Genomic DNA, 24,564 nt, shown 5'->3' with positions numbered 1-24,564 from the left:
AATTTAATGGCCATGCTGCACTGAAAAGCAGCGCGCCGTGGTGCAGTGTGGCTGATAGAAGCCAAGTGACCCCGCTACCAGGATCTACCCAGCTTCCGAAGCCTCGCAAGATCTAACACAATCTCATAAGATGTTGCTAGTCTCACTTCAAGTTGCAGATTCACGAGGCATGGGATCAATCTTCTTTGCGTCGGAGACCTCGGGCGAGCGCTGTTCAGTATTGGTCTCCAGAAATGGGGACCAAAATGGATCAGCATTCGGGAGTGTCTCCCAGGAGACCGGAGGCCCCCAGCTGCTTGCCCTTTGGGCAGGGTGGCTTGTCCCACTCAGGCTGGTCCCATGCACTGCTGATCCCACTCAGACACTACCAGCCTGGCAACCTGGAGTGCCACCCTGGCAGTGCCCAGGTGGCAATGTTTGCTTGGGTGCGATCGGGCCGGAGGTGCCCTGCGTGGGTGTTGGGGGGGGGGGGGGGGGTTGTGGGGGCCGGGGACCTGCTGCTTTATGATCTTGCCTTTCTAGCTTTTTAAAAAAAACAACATTTTATTAGGGTATTTGTAGTTTTTTTTAATTCAACATTTTTGTTAAAAACATGATTTTTGCATAACCGTGTGCAACCATTGACATGACAAAATAAAATAAAAGTTAACCATATATACAAAGAAAAGAACAATACAACGTAACAACCCCCCCCCCCCCCCCCCCCCCCCCCCCCCCGGATGCTGCAGCTGCTGACCAGTACTGCTCACCTAGAAAGTCGAGGAACGGCTGCCACCTCCGGAACCCCGCCATGGACCCTCTCAAGGCAAACTTTATTTTCTCGAGACTGAGAAACCCAGCCATGTCACTAACCCGGGTCTCTACACTCGGGGGCTTCGACTCCCTCCACATTAACAAGATCCGTCTCCGGGCTACCAGGGAGGCAAAGACCAGTACGTCGGCCTCTTTCGCTTCCTGAACTCCCGGATCGTCTGACACACTGAGATCGCTATCTCTGGACTCGGCACCACCCGCGTGTCCAAGATCTTGGACAATGCCTTAGCAAAACCCTGCCAAAATCCCTTAAGAGCCGGGCATGCCCAGAACATATGGACATGGTCTGCAGGGCTTCCCGTACACCTTGCACATTTATCCTCAACCCCAAAGAGTTTGCTCATCTTGGTTGCTGTCATGTGTGCCCAGTGGACCATCTTAAACTGGTATTTGTAGTTTTTATAATAACAATAACAGCAACATAAACATGGTACATAAAACGTTTCCATCCCTATCCTGTTCTTCGCACCCCCAATCAATGAAACAATAGCCTCCCCCCCCCCCCCCACACATTTCTGCCTCTGCTGACATTTTAATTTTCTCTGATAAAGTTGACGAACGGCTGCCACCTCCGGACAAACTCTAACATTGACCCTCTTAGGGCGAACTTTATTTTCTCGATACTGAGAAACCCAGCCATGTCACTAACCCAGGTCTTTAATTTCAGGGGCTTTGAGTCCCTCCATATTAACAGTATCTGTCTCTGGGCTACCAGGGAGGCAAAGGCCAAAACGTCAGTCTCTCTTGCCCCCTGGACTCCCGGCTCTTCTGACACTCCAAAGATCGCCACCTCTGGACTCGGCACCACCCGTGTTTTAAGTATCGTGGACATAGCCTTAGCAAAACCCTGCCAAAACCCTCTAAGCTTCGGGCATGCCCAAAACATATGGACATGGTTTGCTGGACCACCCGAGCACCTCGCACACCTGTCTTCTGACCCAAAAAACTTGTTATTCCGGGCTACTGTCATGTGTGCCCGGTGGACTACCTTAAATTGTATCAGTCTAAGCCTGACACATGATGAGGATGTGTTAACTCTGGTTAAGGCATCCGCCCACAGACCCACCTCGATCTCTGCCCTAACTCATCTAATTCCTCCATCTGAGTTTCCTCCGGCTCCATAAGTTCTTTGTAGATATCTGATACCTTCCCCTCTCCCACCCATGTTCTGGAAACTACCCTGTCCTGTATCCCCCGTGGTACAGGAATGGGAAGGTCGGAACTCGCCTTCTCAGAAAATCCCGTACCTGCAGATATCTAATTCCATTCCCTGCCAGCAGTTCAAATTTTTGCCTTTCTAGCTTTAACCTCGCAAGTCAACTTGGCCCAAGCTTTTAAGTGTAATTGTCTTCAAGCTGTTTTAATTGCATTTATCTAATTGTTCTATAATGAAATATTACTCTTCCCAGAACTAAATATTACCTCTCTAAAATATTCACTCCAGATGTTTACCAGGGTTCAGTGGAGTTTATCGCTCTCTTAAGCACTCTGGTTATCTATCTTTTAATGGAATCTGACTCCTGCGTTTCTGTACTTGCCGGCATTATTACATAGCAATTACAGCACAGAAACAGGGCATTCAGTCTAACAGGTCCATGATGTTTATGCACCACACAACCCTCCTCCCACCCTTCTTCATCAAATCCGGTGAACACATTCTTCTATTTGTTCCCCTTAAAACATATTTAGGCTATTCAACTACTCCATATGGACGGGGGTTTGACATTCTAACCACTCTCAGAATTAAATAAGTTCCTTCTGAATTCCCCACTGGATATGTTAGCGATTGTCTTATATTTGTGGCCCAGAGTCTAGTATGTAATTTGAAGCATTTTCTTTAACCTATCAAATCCTTTCATAATCCCAAGTTCTCTATCAGGTCATGCTCAATCCCTTTTGGACAAAAGAGACGTTATCCTATTCAATCCTTCCTATTTACTACCATTTCTCAGTTCTACCATCATTCTTGTTCACCTTCCCCAATGCCTCGATAATAGAGACCAGATTGTTCACAGTACACCAAGTGTGGTCTAACAGAGGTTCTACACATGTTCAACATAATTTTTTTACCTTTCAATTCTAAATCTCTCAAAATGCTCCCAGTGCCTGTTTACCTTTTTTTTTTTTAATAGTCTTATTAAAAAATAGCCTTATTAATTTATGTCACTACTTTTAATGATTTGTGTATATGAACCTACAAGTTTCAGTTTCTTTATCACGTTTATGACACGGTGGCACAGTGGTTGGAACTGCTGCCTCATGAACTTCCGGTGATGGGGATGTGCTGAGCGGACAGGGAAAGGTGACTCTCCTCCTGGAAATTCCAGCCCACAAATAGGTCACTAAGCCTGCAAACTCCCCCACCCGCCTCCAAGACCACCACAGCCACCAGGACATGCCGCAAATAATAATTCTAGAAGCTGAAAAGACGGCAGGATCAGCAAGAGCCTAGAAAGGAAGAATGAGGCAACCACAAACACAAGGGGTGAGACGGAGCCAGTCGCAGCCGAACAGATTGGGTCACCGACGCACATGCCGGACTACCCGCCACTAAGCCAGTGGATGGAGCTCCTAACACAGGAACGCCACCAATTGGAAATAATGGCAATGGTGTGGGCGGCAATCGCGGATGCCCCTTCAAGGCGGAGCTGGAAAAGACAGAGCAAGGCCGGAAGAGCAGGATGGAACAATCAGGGAGCTGGTGAAAGTTGCGACTAATCAGAGCGACTTGATCGTGTCATTCGACATAGCAAGGTTGGTCACGCCTAAAGGATTGCTTAACGGGAAGGTGGAAGACCAGGAGAACCATCGCGTCACCCAAACCTCTGCATTGGGGGCCTGCCGGAGGTAATGATGAAAGAAAGATGATGATGAAAATCGCTTACTGTCACAAGTAGACTTCAAATGAAGTTACTGTGAAAAGCCCCTAGTCGCCACATTCCGGCGCCTGTTCAGGAACCCCTCGCAGAACGTGGCCCACATGCTGGGTAAGTTAGGAAGGGGTAAAAACGTCCCCAACCCTCTAGAGATAGTCAGAGCCCACAGGTCATTCCGACCAATGCCGAGAACGGGAGTGCAGCCACAGGCCATCATCTCAAAGCTGCAACAGTACCCAGCACAGAGAGAAGATCCTCAATTGGGCAAGGCACACATGGTCCTGTAAGTGAAATGTAGAAAATAAAAGCAGGAGGAGTGCATTCAGCCCTTTGAGTCTGCTCCGCTATTCATTATGATCATGGCTGATCATCATGTTCAGTACCCTGACCCCGCTCTCCCCCCATATCCCTTTAGCCCCAATAACTATCTGATTCCTTCTTGAAATTACACAATGTTTTGTTCTCAACTACTTTCTATGGTAGTGAATTCCACAGATTCACCACACTCTGGGTGAAGAAATGTCTCCTCACCTCAGTTCTATAAGGTTGACCCCTTATCCTCAAACTATGAACCCTAGTTCTGGACTCCTCCAAATTCTTTCTGAATCTACCCTGTCTAATCCTGTTAGAATTTTGTACGTTTCTATGAGATCCCCTCTCACTCTTCTAAACTGCAAGGAATATAATCCTCACTGACTTCGTCTCTCCTCATCTGACAGTCCCGCCATCCCAGGAATCAGCCTGGTAAACCTTCACTGCACTCCCTCCATAGCAAGAACATCCTTCCTCAGATAAGAACAAAGGACAAAGAAAAGTACAGCACAGGAACAGGCCCTTCGGCCCTCTAAGGCCGTGCCGACCATGCTGCCCGACTAAACTACAATCTTCTACACTTTCTAGGTCCGTATCCCTCTATTCCCATCCTATTCAAGGGGCTGTTTAGCAAAGAGCTAAATCGCTGGCTTTGAAAGCAGACCAAGGCAGGCCAGCAGCACGGTTCTCGTAACAGCCTCCCTGAACAGGCGCCGGAATGTGGCGACTAGGGGCTTTTCACAGTAACTTCATTTGAAGCCTACTTGTGACAATAAGCAATTTTCATTTTTCATTATTCATGTATTTGTCAAGATGCCCCTTAAATGTCAGTATCGTCCCTGCTTCCACCACCTCCTCTGGCAGCGAGTTCCAGGCACCCACTACCCTCTGTGTAGGACACCAATACTGCACACAATACTCCAGGTGTGCCCTCAGCAATGCCCTCTACAGTTGCAGTGGGAGGGATACTCAATCGGTGTGTCCCAAGACATTGGAGCAGACCTGGGCAAGTGCTGGATTACACTGGAGCGTGCCCATTCAGTTGATGGGTCGGCTGGTGCCAGAGAGCACATAGGGGGTGGCCTGCGGGGATACATACGACCCGTGGCCCCAAGTTCACAGTGGGCAGTCAGCGGCGTGCGTAGCTGCATGGCTGCCTTGCCGGTTGCAGCAATGGTGTTCTGTGCCCGTCCACCCCGACCCCACAGCCCACCTCCTGGCCACCCCACACTATTCCCCTCGGCCCTGGCAGAAGCACCCCGGCCAGCGGCACGACTGTCAGCACACTATGGTGATGTTGGACACTTTCCATACCCCCTCTCTCCCCCTCAGCAGCCACAACGCCGGCTTCATGATTTGTAAAAGCACAGGTGAAATGCGTTTTCAGGAACGGCCCATCGGAGGCGGAGAGTCGTGGAGGCCCTGGAGAATAGGAGGCGGAGAATCACGGAGGCCCCAGAGAATACCGGGTCGGGCCCGCTAATTACATGCAAACGGTGTTTACTGTACATGCGTTCCGAACCGCATTGACGCCGCTGTCGAGGTGTCAGAAAATTGTGATTTGGTGTCAAATAGGCGTCTGCCGCGGTTTTAGCGTTGGTACCTATTCTCCGCCCAATCACGTTTTGCGATTTCAGAGTCAGCCAACGGAGAATCCCGCCCATAATACTAAACACACATGCACACACAATTTATATAGAATATATCCACATATACATGTATGAAATGTGATCCTAACTATGAACGGCAAAAGTTTAAATCGGAGTCGTAGTCGGGGCTCTAGACATGCGTCAGCCAGGAAAGAGACATACATGGGCAGTTTGTCAATTTTTAAGTCTTTAGGCTGGCAACCAGCCCTGCGTAGACGCACAGCAGAAAAAGAAGCAAGGAAGTGAAACTGTGTGAAACTGGAGGTAAAGGGGCCTGAAAAGGAGCATCATTCAAGAGATACGTGTCCCGGGGAGGAGAGATACGTGTCCCGGGGAGGAGAGATACGTGTCCCGGGGAGGAGAGATACGTGTCCCGGGGAGGAGAGATACGTGTCCCGGGGAGGAGAGATACGTGTCCCGGGGAGGAGAGATACGTGTCCCGGGGAGGAGAGATACGTGTCCCGGGGAGGAGAGATACGTGTCCCGGGGAGGAGAGATACGTGTCCCGAGCAGCAGGACATGGGGAGGAGGACAGGAAGACGGTTCCAAACCAAGAATGAAGTTCCAAACCAGACAGGGACAAAGACATGTATCAGAAGTAGATAACGCTGAGTCAAGACAAGCAATAAGAGCGTTTCCAGTACATCCCAACCATCAGTTTTTAACCCATTAATGACCTCCCCATTTCCACTTCTCCCAATACTTTGTCAGCATTCTCTTGGAGGGCGGTTTATATCCGCAGCAGAAGAGAGTCTTGGACAGATTTTAAAAATGTCATTTCCTCTCACCCCCTTACTTCCCTCCTTGCCAATTTATTTGAGGTTGTTTGAAATCTCCCATGTTTGGGATTCTCTGCCCATTTCACGTATTTGCGTACCTCTCTCTTGTTCCATCAAATTACCATAACAGTCCTGCATTACGTCACTAGATCGACTGGGCTTGTACCCACTGGAGTTTAGAAGAATGAGGGAATCTCATAGAAACATATAAAATCCTGATGGGACTGGACTGGATAGATGCGGGAGAATGTTCCCCATGTTGGGGGCGTCCAGAACTAGGGGTCACAGCCTGAGAATAAGGGGTCAGACTTTCAGGACTGAGATGAGGAAGAACTTGTCTCAGAGAGTTGTGAATTGTGGAATTCTCTGCCACAGAAAGCTGCTCAGGCCAGTTTGTTGGATATATTCAGGAGGGAGCTGGACGTGGCCCTCGAGGCTAAAGGGTATGGAGAGAAAGCGGGAGTGGGGTACTTAATCTGCACAATCAGCCATGATCATATTGAATGGTGGTGCAGGCTCGAAGGGCCGAATGGCTTATTCCTGCACCTATTTTCTATGTTTCCATGTCATTCTGGCTGATCCCTTCTTTCCTGGGGCAGCACGGTAGCACAAGTGGATAGCACTGTGGCTTCACAGCGCCAGGGTCCCAGGTTCGATTCGCCGCTGGGTCACTGTCTGTGCGGAGGTCTGCACATTCTCCCCGTGTCCGCGTGGGTTTCCTCCGGGTGCTCCGGTTTCCTCCCACAGTCCAAAGACGTGCAGGTTAGGTGGATTGGCCATGATAAATTGCCTTTAGTGGCCAAAAGGATTAGGAGGGGTTATTGAGTTACAGGGATAGGGTGGAAGTGAGGGCTTAAGTGGGTCAGTGCAGACTCGATGGGCCGAATAGCCTCCTTCTGCACTGTATGTTCTATGTTCCTTGTATTTCTTTTCTTTTCATATCGTTCTATGTTCTATGTTTCTAACCTCCTGCTAGTTATGACAGCACAACTTGGCAATGAAACAATATAACTTATGTAATGTTGACCAGATCCTGCATTCCTTTAATTTCCAAAAACAGGCTGAGTTAACACTCATTGAGGTCTCATTTGACTCATCATAAGTTGCTTTATTATGCTTGATAAAATATCGAGCACCAACCAGGATTTAAAAATCACTTGATAATATCAGTTAAATTTCTGTATGCATACCATAAAGAATTTTTTTTAATGCCTTCTCTACTACCTGTCCTACCAGCAGTTCGAACTCACCCAATCACACACCCCTGACCTGCTGCTGCCATCACTATGTAGTGTCTAATGATTTTTGGAGGGCCTCTTTTCAAAGATTTGCACAAATTAAAAAGATATAGCCTACCCCAAGGTGAATGTTTCCTGAGGGACTGAACATTGCTAATGAATAGGCCATTACCTGCATACTCTTTCACCTACCCCCCTGCCCCCCATTTAAACCACCTCACAAGTGCTACTGGATTTGCATCTCAAAGTGGGATTGCCTAGAATAGCTTCAGGTAAATTTATATTCAAATCCAATTTGAAGATGGTTCCAGTTTGTAATTTAAAAAATCCGAATCCAAAACCAGGTAAGTAGGTGCTCCATAATTCATATTAAACTTGTCAATTTTTAAATACCTTTTTCATTAAACTGTAAAAGAAGTCTAACTCACTACGAACCGGAATCCCTTTAATGGATTAGTTTAGTTTTGAAGCCCATTTATTAAACTATTCCTCCTCCAGCAACATTTCTACTGAGCGGCATTAAAGCAAAGGATCTATCAATAAAACCACTGCAGTCCAGTGATCCCTATTCAACAGGAAAATCTTATTTAATGCATCTAATCTGTAGATATGGGCCCACCCCTAAATACCGTTGACCTGACTGGCATGCTCAATCATCTCAGAGAGCAGTTAGGAGTCAGCCTAATGCCTGAAGTCACACGTGGGCCAGGTAAGGATGGCAGATTTCCATTCCGAAAGGACTTTAGTGAAGCAGATAGGTTTTTACAACAACTGACAATTGCTGCCATAGATACCATTATATTCCATATTTATTTAAATTCCACCAGCTGTCATAGTGGGATTTGAATCCATGTTCCCAGAGCATGAGCCTGGACTTCTGGATTACTTGTACAGTGACATTACCGCTATCCCACTGTCTCCAAGTGAAGTTTGCATTGTGCATGGACATGCTGCATTATCAATTGCAACAGTCTTCACAAAATTCCAAAACTTTAGTACAAGGCCGGGGGACGAGGCAGGGGTGCCCCTTATCCCCCTTGTTGTTTGCACTGGCAATTGAGCCGCTGGCCATGGCACTGAGGGAGTTCAGGAAATGGAGGGGACTGGTCGGGGGGGGAACACCGGGTGTCGTTGTGTGCCGACGACCTGTTGTTGTATGTGGCGGATCCAGTGGAGGGGATGGTGGAGGTCATGCGGATCCTTAGGGAGTTTGGGGACTTTTCGGGGTATAAACTCAACGTAGGGAACAGTGAGCTCTTTGTGGTGCATTCAGGGGACCAGGGAAGGGGGATAGACGAGCTACCGCTGAAGAGGGCGGAAAGGAGCTTTCGGTACCTAGGGATCCGAGTAGCTAGGAGTTGGGGGGCCCTGCACAAGCTCAATTTGCCGCGGTTGGTGGAGCAGATGGAGGAGGATTTTAAAAGATGGGATATGCTGCCACTCTCACTAGCGGGTAGGGTGCAGTCGGTCAAAATGACGGTCCTCCCGAGGTTTCTCTTTGTGTTCCAGTGCCTTCCCATTATGATCCCCAAGGCCTTTTTCAAACGGGTAAGCAGGTGCATCATGGGATGTGTGTGGGCGAATAAGACCCCCAGGGTGAAGAGTGTGTTTCTGGAGCGTAGCAGGGACAGGGAGGGCTGGCGCTGCCGAATTTGTGTGGCTATTATTGGGCAGCCAACGTGGCGATGATCCGTAAGTGGGTAATGGAGAGAGAGGGCGCGGCGTGGAAGAGGCTAGAGATGGCGTCCTGTGTAGAGAAGCACGAGCCTGAGGGCGCTGGTGACAGCACCACTGCCGCTCTCTCCGACAAGGTACACCACGAGTCCGGTGGTGGCGGCGACGCTGAAGATCTGGGGCAGCGGAGGCGACACAGGGGCGAGGTGGGAGCCTCGGTTTGGTCCCCGATTCAGGAGAATCATTGGTTCGTCTCGGGAAGGATGGATGGGGGGTTTCGGAGCTGGCATCGGGCAGGGATTAGAAGAATGGGGGACCTGTTTATAGATGGGACGTTTGTGAGCCTAGGGGCGTTGGAGGAGAAGTTTGGGCTACCCCCAGGAAAAGCTTTCATGTACATGCAAGTGAGGGCGTTTGTGAGGCGGCAGGTGAGGGAATTCCCGCTGCTTCCGGCACGTGGGATTCAGGACAGGGTGATTTCAGGTGTATGGGTTGGAGAAGGCAAGGTTTTGGCGATTTACCAGGAGCTGAAGGAAGAGGAGGAGGCCTCGGTGGAGGAGTTAAAGGGCAAGTGGGAGGAGGAGCTTGGGGAGGAGATAGATGAGGGTCTGTGGGCTGATGCCTTGAGTAGGGTTAATTCTTCCTCCTCTTGCACCAGGCTCAGCCTAATACAGTTCAAAGTTACTCACAGAGCACATATGACAGGGGCGAGGTTGAATAGGTTCTTTGGGGTGGAGGACAGATGTGGGAGGTGCTCGGGGAGCCCGGCAAATCACGTCCATATGTTCTGGTCGTGCCCGGCGCTGGATGGGTTTTGGAGGGGTTTTGCGGCGACTATGTCCAAGGTGGTGAACGCCCGGGTCAAGCCGAGCTGGGGACTGGTATTATTTGGGGTATCGGACAAGTCGGGAGTGCAGGAGGCGAAAGAGGTCGGTATTCTGGCCTTTGCGTCCCTGGTAGCCCGGCGGAGGATTTTGCTACTATGGAAAAATGCGAAACCCCCTAGTGTGGAAGCTTGGATCAATGACATGGCAGGGTTCATCAAGCTGGAGAGGATAAAGTTTGCCTTGCGAGGGTCTGTGCAAGGTTTCTCAGGCGGTGGCAACCGTTCTGAGTGCTGAATTTGGTGCATTTGAGTGCGATAGTGAGAGTTTGGTGACTGAGGGAGTATAAGGCTTCATTTTTATCTAAAGTTTAGTCTTTCTTTTATTTAGTTAATTAACTTAAAAGTTGCTGTTTGGTTTAGAAGAAGGTGAATTTTCAATAAGCTTTAAACAGGCTTCTACTTGTAGGCACTTGCAGCTGGAGCTTGTTAATTAGTTAATTGGATTAGGCCAGTTTTCAGAGGCTAGATTCACAGTATAAAAGTGATCCCTTACAGTGCAGACTTTGTTTGCACTGAGTGCTGAATTTGGTGCTTTTTGAGTGCTATAGTAAGAGTTTGGTGACCGAGGGAGTGCTGAATTTGGTGCATTTGAATGCTATAGTAAGAGTTTGGTGACCGAGGGAGTGCTGAATTTGGTGCTTTTTGAGTGCTATAGTAAGAGTTTGGTGACCGAGGGAGTGCTGAATTTGGTGCTTTTTGAGTGCTATAGTAAGAGTTTGGTGACCGAGGGAGTTAGGTGAGGAGGGAGTAAGGTGCTCCTTTCATTTTGTTTCCGACATTTCCGCAAAGAGTGCGAAGAGAGCCAGTTTACAGAAAGTGTAGCTGACTGGGAGCAGGGTCGGAGGGCGGAGATCTAGTTAGTCCACAGGACAGCTATACTCTGTCAGGTAAGAGGGGCTGGAGGCTAGGCCAGTTACATGCTCCTCCTGTAGGATGTGGGTGGTGAGGGATACCACCGGTGTCCCCACTGACTATACCTGCGGGAAGTGCACCCAACTTCAGCTCCTCAAAGACCGTGTTAGGGAACTGGAGCTGAAGCTGGATGAACTTCGGATCATCCGGGAGGCAGAGGGGGTGATTGAGAAGAGTTACAAGGAGGTAACCATACCCAAGGTACAGGACAAGAATAGCTGGGTTACAGTCAGGGGGAAAAAAACAAACAGGCAGAAAGTGCAGGGATCCCTCGTGGCCGTTCCCCTTCAAAACAAGTATACCGTTTTGGATGCTGTTGGGGGGGATGACCTACCGGGGGAAGGCCCTAGCGGCCAGGTCTCTGGCACTGAGTCTGGCTCTGGGGCTCAGAAGGGAAGGGGGGAGAATAGAAAAGCAATAGTTGTAGGAGATTCAATGGTTAGGGGAATAGATAGGAGATTCTGTGGTCGCGAGCGAGACTCCCGGAAGGTATGTTGCCTCCCGGGTGCCAGGGCCAGGGATGTCTCGGATCGTGTCTTCAGGATCCTTAAGGGGGAGGGTGAGCAGCCAGAAGTCGTGGTGCACATTGGTACCAACGACATAGGTAGGAAAAGGGGTGTGGAGGTAATAAACAAGTTTAGGGAGTTAGGCTGGAAGTTAAAAGCCAGGACAGACAGAGTTGTCATCTCTGGTTTGTTGCCGGTGCCATGTGATAGCGAGGCTAGGGATAGGGAGAGAGTGCAGCTGAACACGTGGCTGCAGGAATGGTGTAGGAGGGAGGGCTTCAGGTATTTGGATAATTGGAGCGCATTCTGGGGAAGGTGGGACCTGTACAAGCAGGACGGGTTGCATCTGAACCAGAGGGGCACCAATATCCTGGGAGGGAGGTTTTCTAGTACTCTTCGGGAGGGTTTAAACTCATTTGGCAGGGGAATGGGAACCGGATTTGTAGTCCAGCAACTAAGGCAGCCGATATTCAGGACGCCAAAGCGTGTAATGAGGCAGTGGGGAAGGGAACACTGACAAAGGAGAGTATTTGCAGGCACGGAGATGGGTTGAAGTGTGTATACTTCAACGCAAGAAGCATCAGGAATAAGGTGGGTGAACTTAAGGCATGGATCGGTACTTGGGACTACGATGTGGTGGCCATCACGGAAACTTGGATAGAAGAGGGGCAGAAATGGTTGTTGGAGGTCCCTGGTTATAGATGTTTCAATAAGATTAGGGAGGGTGGTAAAAGAGGTGGGGGGTGGCATTGTTAATTAGAGATAGTATAACAGCTGCAGAAAGGCAGTTCGAGGAGTATCACCCTATTGAGGTAGTATGGGTTGAAGTCAGAAATAGGAAAGGAGCAGTCACCTTGTTAGGAGTTTTCTATAGGCCCCCCAATAGTAGCAGAGATGTGGAGGAACAGATTGGGAAACAGATTTTGGAAAGGTGCAGAGGTCATAGGGTAGTAGTCATGGGCGACTTTAACTTCCCAAATATTGAGTGGAAACTCTTTAGATCAAATAGTTTGGATGGGGTGGTGTTTGTGCAGTGTGTCCAGGAAGCTTTTCCAACACAGTATGTAGATTGTCCGACCAGAGGAGGGGCAATATTGGATTTAGTACTGGGTAATGAGCCAGGGCAAGTGATAGATTTGTTAGTGGGGGAGCATTTTGGAGATAGTGACCACAATTCTGTGACTTTCACTTTAGTAATGGAGAGGGATAGGTACGTGCAACAGGGCAAGGTTTACAATTGGGGGAAGGGTAAATACGATGTTGTCAGACAAGAATTGAAGTGCATAAGTTGGGAACATAGGCTGGCAGGGAAGGACACAAGTGAAATGTGGAACTTGTTCAAGGAACAGGTGCTACGTGTCCTTGATATGTATGTCCCTGTCAGGCAGGGAAGAGATGGTCGAGTGAGGGAACCATGGTTGACAAGAGAGGTTGAATGTCTTGTTAAGAGGAAAAAGGAGACTTATGTAAGGCTGAGGAAACAAGGTTCAGACAGGGCATTGGAGGGATACAAGATAGCCAGGAGGGAACTGAAGAAAGGGATTAGGAGAGCTAAGAGAGGGCATGAACAATCTTTGGCGGGTAGGATCAAGGAAAACCCCAAGGCCTTTTACACATGTGAGAAATATGAGAATGACTAGAGCGAGGGTAGGTCCGATCAAGGACAGTAGCGGGAGATTGTGTATTGAGTCTGAAGAGATAGGAGAGGTCTTGAACGAGTACTTTTCTTCTGTATTTACAAATGAGAGGGGCCATATTGTTGGAGAGGACAGTGTGAAACAGATTGGTAAGCTCGAGGAAATACTTGTTAGGAAGGAAGATGTGTTGGGCATTTTGAAAAACTTGAGGATAGACAAGTCCCCCGGGCCTGACGAGATATATCCAAGGATTCTATGGGAAGCAAGAGATGAAATTGCAGAGCCGTTGGCAATGATGTTTTCGTCCTCACTGTCAACAGGGGTGGTACCAGGGGATTGGAGAGTGGCGAATGTCGTGCCCCTGTTCAAAAAAGGGACTAGGGATAACCCTGGGAATTACAGGCCAGTTAGTCTTACTTCGGTGGTAGGCAAAGTAATGGAAAGGGTACTGAAGGATAGGATTTCTGAGCATCTGGAAAGACACTGCTTGATTAGGGATAGTCAGCACGGATTTGTGAGGGGTAGGTCTTGCCTTACAAATCTTATTGAATTCTTTGAGGAGGTGACCAAGCATGTGGATGAAGGTAAAGCAGTGGATGTAGTGTACATGGATTTTAGTAAGGCATTTGATAAAGTTCCCCATGGTAGGCTTATGCAGAAAGTAAGGAGGCATGGGATAGTGGGAAATTTGGCCAGTTGGATAACGAACTGGCTAACCGATAGAAGTCAGAGAGTGGTGGTGGATGGCAAATATTCAGCCTGGATCCCAGTTACCAGTGGCATACCGCAGGGATCAGTTCTGGGTCCTCTGCTGTTTGTGATTTTCATTAATGACTTGGATGAGGGAGTTGAAGGGTGGGTCAGTAAATTTGCAGACGATACGAAGATTGGTGGAGTTGTGGATAGTAAGGAGGGCTGTTGTCGGCTGCAAAGAGACATAGATAGGATGCAGAGCTGGGCTGAGAAGTGGCAGATGGAGTTTAACCCTGAAAAGTGTGAGGTTGTCCATTTTGGAAGGACAAATATGAATGCGGAATACAGGGTTAACGGTAGAGTTCTTGGCAACGTGGAGGAGCAGAGAGATCTTGGGGTCTATGTTCATACATCTTTGAAAGTTGCCACTCAAGTGGATAGAGCTGTGAAGAAGGCCTATGGTGTGCTCGCGTTCATTAACAGAGGGATTGAATTTAAGAGCCGTGAGGTGATGATGCAGCTGTACAAAACTTTGGTAAGGCCACATTTGGAGTACTGTGTACAGTTCTGGTCGCCTCATTTTAGGAAGGATGTGGAAGCTTTGGAAAAGGTGCAAAGAAGATTTACCAGGATGTTGCCTGGAATGGAGAGTAGGTCTTACGAGGAAAGGTTGAGGGTGCTAAGCCTTTTCTCATTAGAACGGAGAAGGATGAGGGGCGACTTGATAGAGGTTTATAAGATGATCAGGGGAATAGATAGAGTAGACAGTCAGAGACTTTTTCCCCGGGTGGAACAAACCATTACAAGGGGACATAAATTTAAGGTGAAAGGTGGAAGATATAGGAGGGATATCAGAGGTAGGTTCTTTACCCAGAGAGTAGTGGGGGCATGGAATGCACTGCCTGTGGAAGTAGTTGAGTCGGAAACATTAGGGACCTTCAAGCAGCTATTGGATAGGTACATGGATTACAGTAAAATGATAGTGTAGATTTATTTGTTCTCAAGGGCAGCACGGTAGCATTGTGGATAGCACAATTGCTTCACAGCTCCAGGGTCCCAGGTTCGATTCCGGCTTGGGTCACTGTCTGTGCGGAGTCTGCACGTCCTCCCCGTGTCTGCGTGGGTTTCCTCCGGGTGCTCCGGTTTCCTCCCACAGTCCAAAGATGTGCGGGTTAGGTGAATTGGCCAATGATAAATTGCCCTTAATGTCCAAATTGCCCTTGGTGTTGGGTGGAAGTGTTGAGTTTGGGTAGGGTGCTCTTTCCAAGAGCCGGTGCAGACTCAAAGGGCCGAATGGCCTCCTTCTGCACTGTAAATTCAATGATAATCTATGATTAATCTAGGACAAAGGTTCGGCACAACATCGTGGGCCGAAGGGCCTGTTCTGTGCTGTATTTTTCTATGTTCTATGTTTTTCTATGTTCCTAGACTATCTCGCGGAGCGTTAGGAGGAGGTCAGCAGCAGCAGCAGCCCAAGGGCTTGGGGGGGGGGTTCTTTTGGGGTGGCGTTTGGGTGACGGTGGGGGGGTTTCCCTATTTGTGTTTTTAAATGTTATATGGGGGTTATTGTATATGGGGGAAATCCAATGTATAATTTCTGATTGTTGTGTTCTTGTTTCTTTCTTTTTGTTGGAGGGTGCGTCTTGTGGAAAATTTGTTGAAAACTTGGAATAAATATATATATATTTTTTTAAACTTTAGTACAAGGTACAAGACCATAAGACAATGGAGCAAAATAATGCCATTCAGCCCATCGAGTTTGCTCCGCCATTCAATCATGGCTGATATGTTTCTCATCCCCATTCTCCTGCCTTCGCCCCATAACCCCTTATTAATCAAGAATCTATCTATCTCTATTTTTGCAAAATAAATTTAGAATACCCAATTCTCTTTTTCCAATTAAGGGGCAACTTAGCATGGCCAATTCACCTACCCGGCACATCTTTTTTGGGTTGTGGGGGCAAGACCCACGGGGAGAATGTGCAACGTCCACATGGACAGTGACCAGGGGCTAGGATCGAACCCAGGTTCACGCCGCGGTGAGGCAGCAGTGTGACGATAATAATAATATCTGTCTTAAAGAAACTCAGTGATTTGGCCTCCACAGCCTTCTGCAGCAAAGAGTTCCTCAGATTCACCACCCTCTGGCTGAAGAAATTCCTCCTCATTTCAGTTTTAAAACGATCATCTCTTCAAGCTGTGGCCTTGGGTTGTAGTTTTTCCAACTAGCTGAAACATCCTCTCCACTCTACCTAGGCCTCTCAGTATCCTGCAAGTTTCTTAAACCACTCCTCATACGACAAGTTCTTCATTCCAAGGATCATTCTTGTGAACGCCTCTGGACCTTTTCCAAGGCCAGCACATCCTCCCTTAGATACGGCATCCAAAACTGCTCACAATACTCCAAATTGGGCCTGACCAGAGCCTTATATAGCCTCAGAAGTACATCCCTGCTCTTCGTATAGTTACAAAGGTACAACAAAAAGTTTCTATTGGTATGTAAATTGAAAAAGATTGATAAAAACTAATGTAGGCCCATTACAGTGAGAAACGGGCAATTCATAATGCGCAACAAAAAATATAGCTGAGGAACTAAATTCATACTTTGCTTCTGTCTTCACAACTGTCTTCACAAAGAAAGACATGATTAACCTACTGGAAGTTCTGAGAAACACAAGTTTCAGTGAGGAGTGAAGGAAATAAGTATAAGTAAAGAAATGGTTTTGGGGGAAATTAAAGGCGGATAAATCTCCAAGGCCTGATGATCTGCATCCCAGAGTTCTTAACAAAGTGGCCCTAGAAATAGTGGTAATTTTCCAAAATTCTTTGGACTCTTGAATGGTTCTTACAGATTGGAAGGTAGCGTATGTAACCCCACTATACGGGAGCACAGTGGTCAGCACTTTACAGCTCCAGGATCTCAGGTTCGATTCCCAGCTTGGGTCACTGTTGTGGAGTCTGCACATTCTCCCCGTGTCTGCGTGGGTTTCATCTGGGTGCTCCGGTTTCCTCCCACAATTCCCGAAAGACGTGCAGTTAGGTAATTTGGACATTCTGAGTTCTCCCTCTGTGTACTCAAGCAGGCGCGCCGCGGAATATGGCGATTAGGGGATTTTCACAGTAACTTCATTGCAGTGTTAATATAAGCCTACTTGTGACAATAAAGATTATTATTATTAAAACGGAAGCTAGAATGGAAATAGGGAACTATAGACCAGTGAGCCTAACATCGGTGGTAGGGAAGTTGTCAGAGTCCATTGTCAAGGATTTCATACCATAGCATTTGGAAAGCACTGGTATAATCAGACAAATTAAGGAGGTGGCTCTGGAAGGGGGAACCAGTCGACGTGGTATATTTGGACTTTCAGAAGGCGTTTGACAAAGTCCCACATAAGAGATTATTGTGTAAAATTAAAGCACATGGTATTGGGGGAAATGTATTGAGGTGGATAAAAAACTGGTTGGCAGAGAGGGGAAACAAAGAGTAGGGATTAATGGGTCCTTTTCAAATTGGCAGGCAGTAACTAGTGGGGTACCACAGGGATCGGTGCTGGGACCCCAGCTGTTCACAACATAGATTAATAATTTGGATGATGGGAACAAAATGTAACATCTCAAAGTTTGCAGATGATACCAGGTTCGGTGGAAAGGTGAATTGTGACGAGGATGCAGGGATCCTGCAGCATGATCTGGACAGGATGGGCGAGTGGGCAAATCAATGGCAGATGCAGTATAATTTCGATAAGTGTGAGGTTATTCACTTTGGAAGCAAAAACAGGAATGGTTATAAATTGGGAGAGGGGAGTGTGCAGCGGGTGTCTTTGTGCACCAGTCGTTGAAGGTAAGCATGCAGGTGCAACAGGCGGTAAAGAAGGCTAATGGTATGTTGGCCTTCATTGCGAGAAGCTTTGAGTATAGAAGCAGGGATGTGTTGTTGCAATTATATGGGGCCTTGGTGAGGCCACACCTGGGGTATTGTGTGCAGTTTTGGTCTCCTTCTCGGAGGAAGAATTTTCGTGTCCTCGAGGGAGTGCAGCGAAGGTTTACCAGACTGATTCCAGGGATGGCGGGACATGTCATATGAGGAGACAATGACTAGGTTGGGATTGTTCTCGCTGGAGTTAAGAAGAATGAGGGGGAATCTCATAGAGACTTATAAAATTCTAACAGGACTGGACAGGGTTGATTCAGGGAAGATGTTACCAATGATGGGTGTGTCCAGACCAGGAGTCACAGTCTGAGGATTCAGGATAAACCATTTCAGATAGATACAAGAAGAAATTTCTTCACCCAAAGAACAAAGAACAAAGAACAAAGAAATGTACAGCACAGGAACAGGCCCTTCGGCCCTCCAAGCCCGTGCCGACCATACTGCCCGACTAAACTACAATCTTCTACACTTCCTGGGTCCGTATCCTTCTATTCCCATCCTATTCATATATTTGTCAAGATGCCCCTTAAATGTCCCTATCGTCCCTGCCTCCACTACCTCCTCCGGTAGTGAGTTCCAGGCACCCACTACCCTCTGCGTAAAAAACTTGCCTCGTACATCTACTCTAAACTTTGCCCCTCTCACCTTAAACCTATGCCCCCTAGTAATTGACCCCTCTACCCTGGGGAAAAGCCTCTGACTATCCACTCTGTCTATGCCCCTCATAATTTTGTATACCTCTATCAGGTCGCCCCTCAACCTCCTTCGTTCCAGTGAGAACAAACCGAGTTTATTCAATCGCTCCTCATAGCTTATGCCCTCCATACCAGGCAACATTCTGGTAAATCTCTTCTGCACCCTCTCTAAAGCCTCCACATCCTTCTGGTAGTGTGGCGACCAGAATTGAACACTATACTCCAAGTGTGGCCTAACTAAGGTTCTATACAGCTGCAACATGACTTGCCAATTCTTATACTCAATGCCCCGGCCAATGAAGGCAAGCATGCCGTATGCCTTCTTGACTACCTTCTCCACCTGTGTAGCCCCTTTCAGTGATCTGTGGACCTGTACTCCTAGATCTCTTTGACTTTCAATACTCTTGAGGGTTCTACCATTCACTGTATATTCCCTACCTGCATTAGCCCTTCCAAAATGCATTACCTCACATTTGTCCAGGTTAAACTCCATCTGCCATCTCTCCGCCCAAGTCTCCAGACAATCTAAATCCTGCTGTATCCTCAGACAGTCCTCATCGCTATCCGCAATTCCACCAACCTTTGTGTCGTCTGCAAACTTACTAATCAGACCAGTTACATTTTCCTCCAAATCATTTATATATACTACAAAGAGCAAAGGTCCCAGCACTGATCCCTGTGGAACACCACTGGTCACAGCCCTCCAATTAGAAAAGCATCCCTCCATTGCTACCCTCTGCCTTCTATGGCCTAGCCAGTTCTGTATCCACCTTGCCAGTTCACCCCTGATCCCGTGTGACTTCACCTTTTGTACCAGTCTACCATGAGGGACCTTGTCAAAGGCCTTACTGAAGTCCATATAGACAACATCTACTGCCCTACCTGCATCAATCATCTTAGTGACCTCCTCGAAAAACTCTATCAAGTTAGTAAAAGTGGTGAGCCTGTGGAATTCATTACCACAGGAAGTAGTTGATGCTAAAACATTGAATATATTCAAGAGGCAGCTAGATAGAGCACTTGGGTTGAATGGGAACAAAGGCTATGGGGAGAAAGCAGGATTAGGCTATTGAGTTGGATGATCAGCCATGATCGTGATGAATGGCGAAGCAGGCTCGAAGGGCCAAAAGGCCTCCTCCTGCTCCTGTCTTCTATAGAACATTACAGCGCCGTACAGGCCCTTCGGCCCTCGATGTTGCACCGACCTGTGAAACCACTCTAAAGCCCATCTACACTATTCCCTTATCGTCCATATGTCTATCCAATGGCCATTTGAATGCCCTTAGTGTTGGCGAGTCCACTACTGCAGGAAATTTTTTACGCAGAGGGTAGTGGGTGCCTGGAACTCACTACCGGAGGAGGTAGTGGAGGCAGGGACGATAGGGACATTTAAGGGGCATCTTGACAAATATATGAATAGGATGGGAATAGAAGGATACGGACCCAGGAAGTGTAGAAGATTGTAGTTTAGTCGGGCAGTATGGTCGGCACGGGCTTGGAGGGCCGAAGGGCCTGTTCCTGTGCTGTACATTTCTTTGTTCTTTGTTCTTTGAAATACAGAGGCATGGGATTCAGGGTGATTTAGCAGTTTGGATCAGAAATTGGCTAGCTGGAAGAAGACACAGGGTCGTGGTTGATGGGAAATGTTCAGACTGGAGTCCAGTTACTAGTGGTGTACCACAAGGATGTGTTTTGGGGCCACTGCTGTTTGTCATTTTTATAAATGACCTGGAGGATGGCGTTGAATGGGTGAGTAAATTTGCAGATGACAGATGTTGGGCAGCACGGTAGCATTGTGGATAGCACAATTGCTTCACAGCTCCAGGGTCCCAGGTTCGATTCCTGGCTTGGGTCACTGTCTGTGCGGAGTCTGCACGTTCTCCCAGTGTGTGAGTGGGTTTCCTCTAGGTGCTCCGGTTTCCTCCCACAGTCCAAAGATGTGCAGGTTAGGTGGATTGGCCATGCTAAATTGCCCTTAGTGTCCAAAATTGCCCTTAGTGTTGGGTGGGGTTACTGGGTTATGGGGATAGGGTGGAAGTGTTGACCTTGGGTAGGGTGCTCTTTCCAAGAGCCGGTGCAGACTCGATGGGCCGAATGGCCTCCTTCTGCACTGTAAATGCTATGCTATGACACTAAAGTCGGTGGAGTTGTGGACAGTGCGGAAGGATGTTACAAGTTACAGAGGGACACAGATAAGCTGTCGCGCTGGGCTGAGAGGTGGCAAATGGGAGTTTAATGCAGAAAAGTGTGAGGTGATTCATTTTGGAAGGAATAACAGGAAGACAGAGTACTGGGCTAATGGTAAGATTCTTGGTCGTGTGGATGAGCAGAGAGATCTCGGTGTCCATGTACATAGATCCCTGAAAGTTGCCACCCAGGTTGAGAGGGTTGTTAAGGAGGCGTACGGTGTGTTAGCTTTTATTGGTAGAGGGATTGAGTTTCGGAGCCATGAGGTCATGTAGCAGCTGTACAAAACTCTGGTGCGGCCGCATTTGGAGTATTGCGTGCAATTCTGGTCGCCGCATTATAGGAAGGATGTGGAAGCATTGGAAATGGTGCAGAGGAGATTTACCAGAATGTTGCCTGGTATGGAGGGAAGATCTTATGAGGAAAGGCTGAGGGACTTGAGGCTGTTTTCGTTAGAGAAGAAGGTTAAGAGGTGACTTAATTGAGGCATACAAGATGATCAGAGGATTAGATAGGGTGGACAGTGAGAGCCTTTTTCCTCGGATGGTGATGTCTAGCACGAGGGGCCATAGCTTTTAATTGAGGGGAGATAGATATAAGACAGATGTCAGAGGTAGGTTCTTTACTCAGAGTAGTAAGGGCGTGGAATGCCCTGCCTGCAACAGTAGTGGACTCGCCAACACTGAGAGCATTCAAATGGTCATTGGATAGACATATGGACGATAAGGGAATAGTGTAGATGGGCTTTAGAGTGGTTTCACAGGTCGGCGCAACATCGAGGGCCGTGCTAGGGCAGCACGGTAGCACTGTGGATAGCACAATTGCTTCACAGCTCCAAGGTCCCAGGTTCGATTCCGGCTTGGGTCACTGTCTGTGCGGAGTCTGCACATCCTCCCCGTGTGTGCGTGGGTTTCCTCCGGGTGCTCCGGTTTCCTCCCACAGTCCAAAGATGTGCAGGTTAGGTGGATTGGCCATTCTAAATTGCCCTTAGTGTCTAAAATTGCCCTTAGTGTTGGGTGGGGTTACTGGGTTATGGGGATAGGGTGGAAGTATGGATCTTGGGTAGGGTGCTCTTTCCAAGAGCCGGTGCAGACTCGATGGGCCGAATGGCCTCCTTCTGCACTGTAAATTCTATGAAGGGCCTGTACTGCGCTGTAATGTTCTATGTAGACTGCTTTTTTTGGAGGGTCCACGCAGACACGATGGGCCAAATGGCCTCCTTCGATTCTATGATTGGGGGGGGCGGGGGTATGGTGGGATCAGGATATTGAACTTGATGATCAGGCATGATCACAATGAGTGGTGGAGCAGGCTCGAAGGGCCAATTGGCCTCCTCCGGCTTCTATTTTCTGTGTATGATTCTATGTACATTTGTGGGCAGGAATTGTAATTTGATTCCTACCTGTTGTTTTTCTTGTATAAGTGCATCAAAAAGCTTCTCAGTTTCTCCTAGTGCCTCCATTCTTGCTTTGTATGTCAGTTCTGTCTCATAGGGTGTTTGTAGCACTGGAATTTTCTTCTCTTTTTGAAGAAAAGTGGTTGTCTTGTCTTCCCATGCAGGCCGACTAGTAACAGATCCCAGCTTCACTGCATTTAGTACAGAATCTGAACGTGATTCAACTTGAAACTCGTCGTCAACACAATTCCTTGAATTTTGCATTGCTGCAAAAAAAATTCACACTATTTTTAAAATGAAAAATTAAATAACTCTTACTTTTAGTTTCTAGAGCGGCACGGTAGCACAGTGGTTAGCACTGCTGCTTCACGGCGCAGAGGTTTAATCCCAGCCCCGGGTCAATTTCCGTGCGGAATTTGCACATTCTCCAGCGTCTGTCTCACCCCAACCTGAAGATGTGCAAGGTTGGTGGATTGGCCACGTTAAATTGCCCCTTAATTGGAAAATATAACTGGGTACACAAAATTTAATTTTAGAAACCTCCAGTGTTAGTTTCTGCAATTTTGAAATATTTGTCAAATAATTTTACATTATGCACGTTTACCGTTTGTATTTTCCAGCGGGAAAAAATGAAGCCTTTTTCTTGGACTTGAACTTTGAGAGAGGACTGAACTTGGAAGCTCCATTTCATCCAAGTTTACATCAAATCTAAAAATAAAATAAAACATTATAAAGGAAGATTGTACACTTCCACACAGCAATGCCTAATCATTTTTATCTGAACAACAAAAAAAACCCTGTTTCCATCCAAAGTCTGCATGGGGGTGGCACAGTAGCACAGTGGTTAGCACTGTTGCTTCACATTGCCAGGGTCTCAGGTCCGATTCCCGGCTTGGGTCACTGTCTGTGCGGAGTCTGCATGTTCTCCCCGTGTCTGCATGAATTTCCTCCGGTTTCCTCCCACAAGTCCCGAAAGACGTGCTGTTAGGTGAATTGGACATTCTGAATTCCGAACAGGCCCCAGAGTGTGGCGACTAGGGGCTTTTCACAGTAACTTCATTGTAGGGTGAATGTAAGCCTACCTGTGACAATAAACATTATTATTATCCCAGAAATACAGAAATTGTAACACCCAAGACAAGTGCTGTACCATCATTCTCAAGTGCAGCTTACCCAGGACCAATCAACACTAATCAAACTTGCAACCTTGATTATTGAGCAATATTATGAAAATGTCTAATTTTATATTTAGCATTCCCTCTGTAAATAGTTTGGTACCAGAGTATATGACATATGCATGTGATGTTCTGCCCACATGTTAATAACAGATCCATTACTGCTTTGGCATAGCTCTCATATACAGTTTGAAGCAAAGTTGAATACGTCTACAAAGCAGTCAACCGTGGGTAACTGTCTGTGTGGAGTCTGCACGTTCTCCCCGTGTCTGTGTGGGTTTCCTCCGGGTGCCCCAGTTTCCTCCCACAAGTCCCGAAAGACGTGCTTGTTAGCTGAATTGGACATTCTGAATTCTCCCTCTGTGTACCAGAACAGGCGCTGGAGTGTGGCGACTGGGGGATTTTCACAGTAACTTCATTGCAGTGCTAATTTTCTTAAGCCTACTTTTGACAATAATAAAAATTATTATTATTTCAAGCGTGCTTAATTATATCCAATAGGACACAAGCTGAATTTCCTTTCTATTGCTCCTTTTTGTCCAGGGGATAGTAATTGCACAAAGCTTACATTTTACATAACTAAATGACATAAAACATACATTATTAATCATAACATTATTCATCATAACAGCTGCATTATGTCATGTGTGAATGTATTCAGTCTTACACAATGTCACAGCTCAGCACTGGAGCACTATCACTTGACTGAAGTTCACACATATGCCATTGTGTGCAATATTGGTTAAAAAATGTAATTCAAATATTCTATAAACCAAATGTGACAAAACTGCAATAAAATAAACCAATAGAAAGATTATATCAAAAGTGACTGCAGTACCTGTTCTCAATGGTCAGAAACGCACTAGAACACTGAACCAAATAGATCTCAATGGTCCAAATGGCCTCCTTCTCGGCTGTAATGACACTATGCCCATTACAGCAACTATAATAATTTTCCAATGTCACTCACGAAATATAGGCTTAATTTATGACTTGTGAATGTATTTGAAAATTTAACAGTCGTCAACCTTCGTATTAATGAAGCATCACAACATATTTAAACAGGTAAACATTGAAAAGGTTTATGCACAGAAACATATGTAGAAAATAGAAGCAGGAGGCCATTCAGTCTTTCGAGCCTGCTGCGCCATTCATTATGATCATGGCTGATCATCAAGTTCAGTACTCTGAAATCGCGCCACACC

At 47.2% G+C, this 24,564-nt stretch overlaps 1 protein-coding gene across 6 annotated transcripts in view; it reads right to left on the bottom strand.

The window, feature by feature from the left end:
* The window catches only part of LOC140428264 (M-phase phosphoprotein 9), a 266,696-nt gene that overhangs the window by 7,753 nt on the left and 234,379 nt on the right, over positions 1-24,564 (bottom strand). For all 6 annotated transcript variants that reach the window (XM_072514583.1, XM_072514911.1, XM_072514834.1 and 3 more), the window contains exons 21-22: positions 22,789-22,892; positions 22,191-22,450 (exon numbers count right to left, since the gene is read on the bottom strand). In XM_072514583.1, the coding sequence (XP_072370684.1) occupies positions 22,191-22,450; positions 22,789-22,892 (364 nt within the window). The remainder of the gene's footprint in view (positions 1-22,190; positions 22,451-22,788; positions 22,893-24,564) is intronic.

The sequence above is a fragment of the Scyliorhinus torazame genome, chromosome 1, assembly GCF_047496885.1.
Source record: "Scyliorhinus torazame isolate Kashiwa2021f chromosome 1, sScyTor2.1, whole genome shotgun sequence".
NCBI lineage: Eukaryota > Metazoa > Chordata > Chondrichthyes > Carcharhiniformes > Scyliorhinidae > Scyliorhinus > Scyliorhinus torazame.
This window is presented reverse-complemented; position numbering and strand designations above follow the sequence as displayed.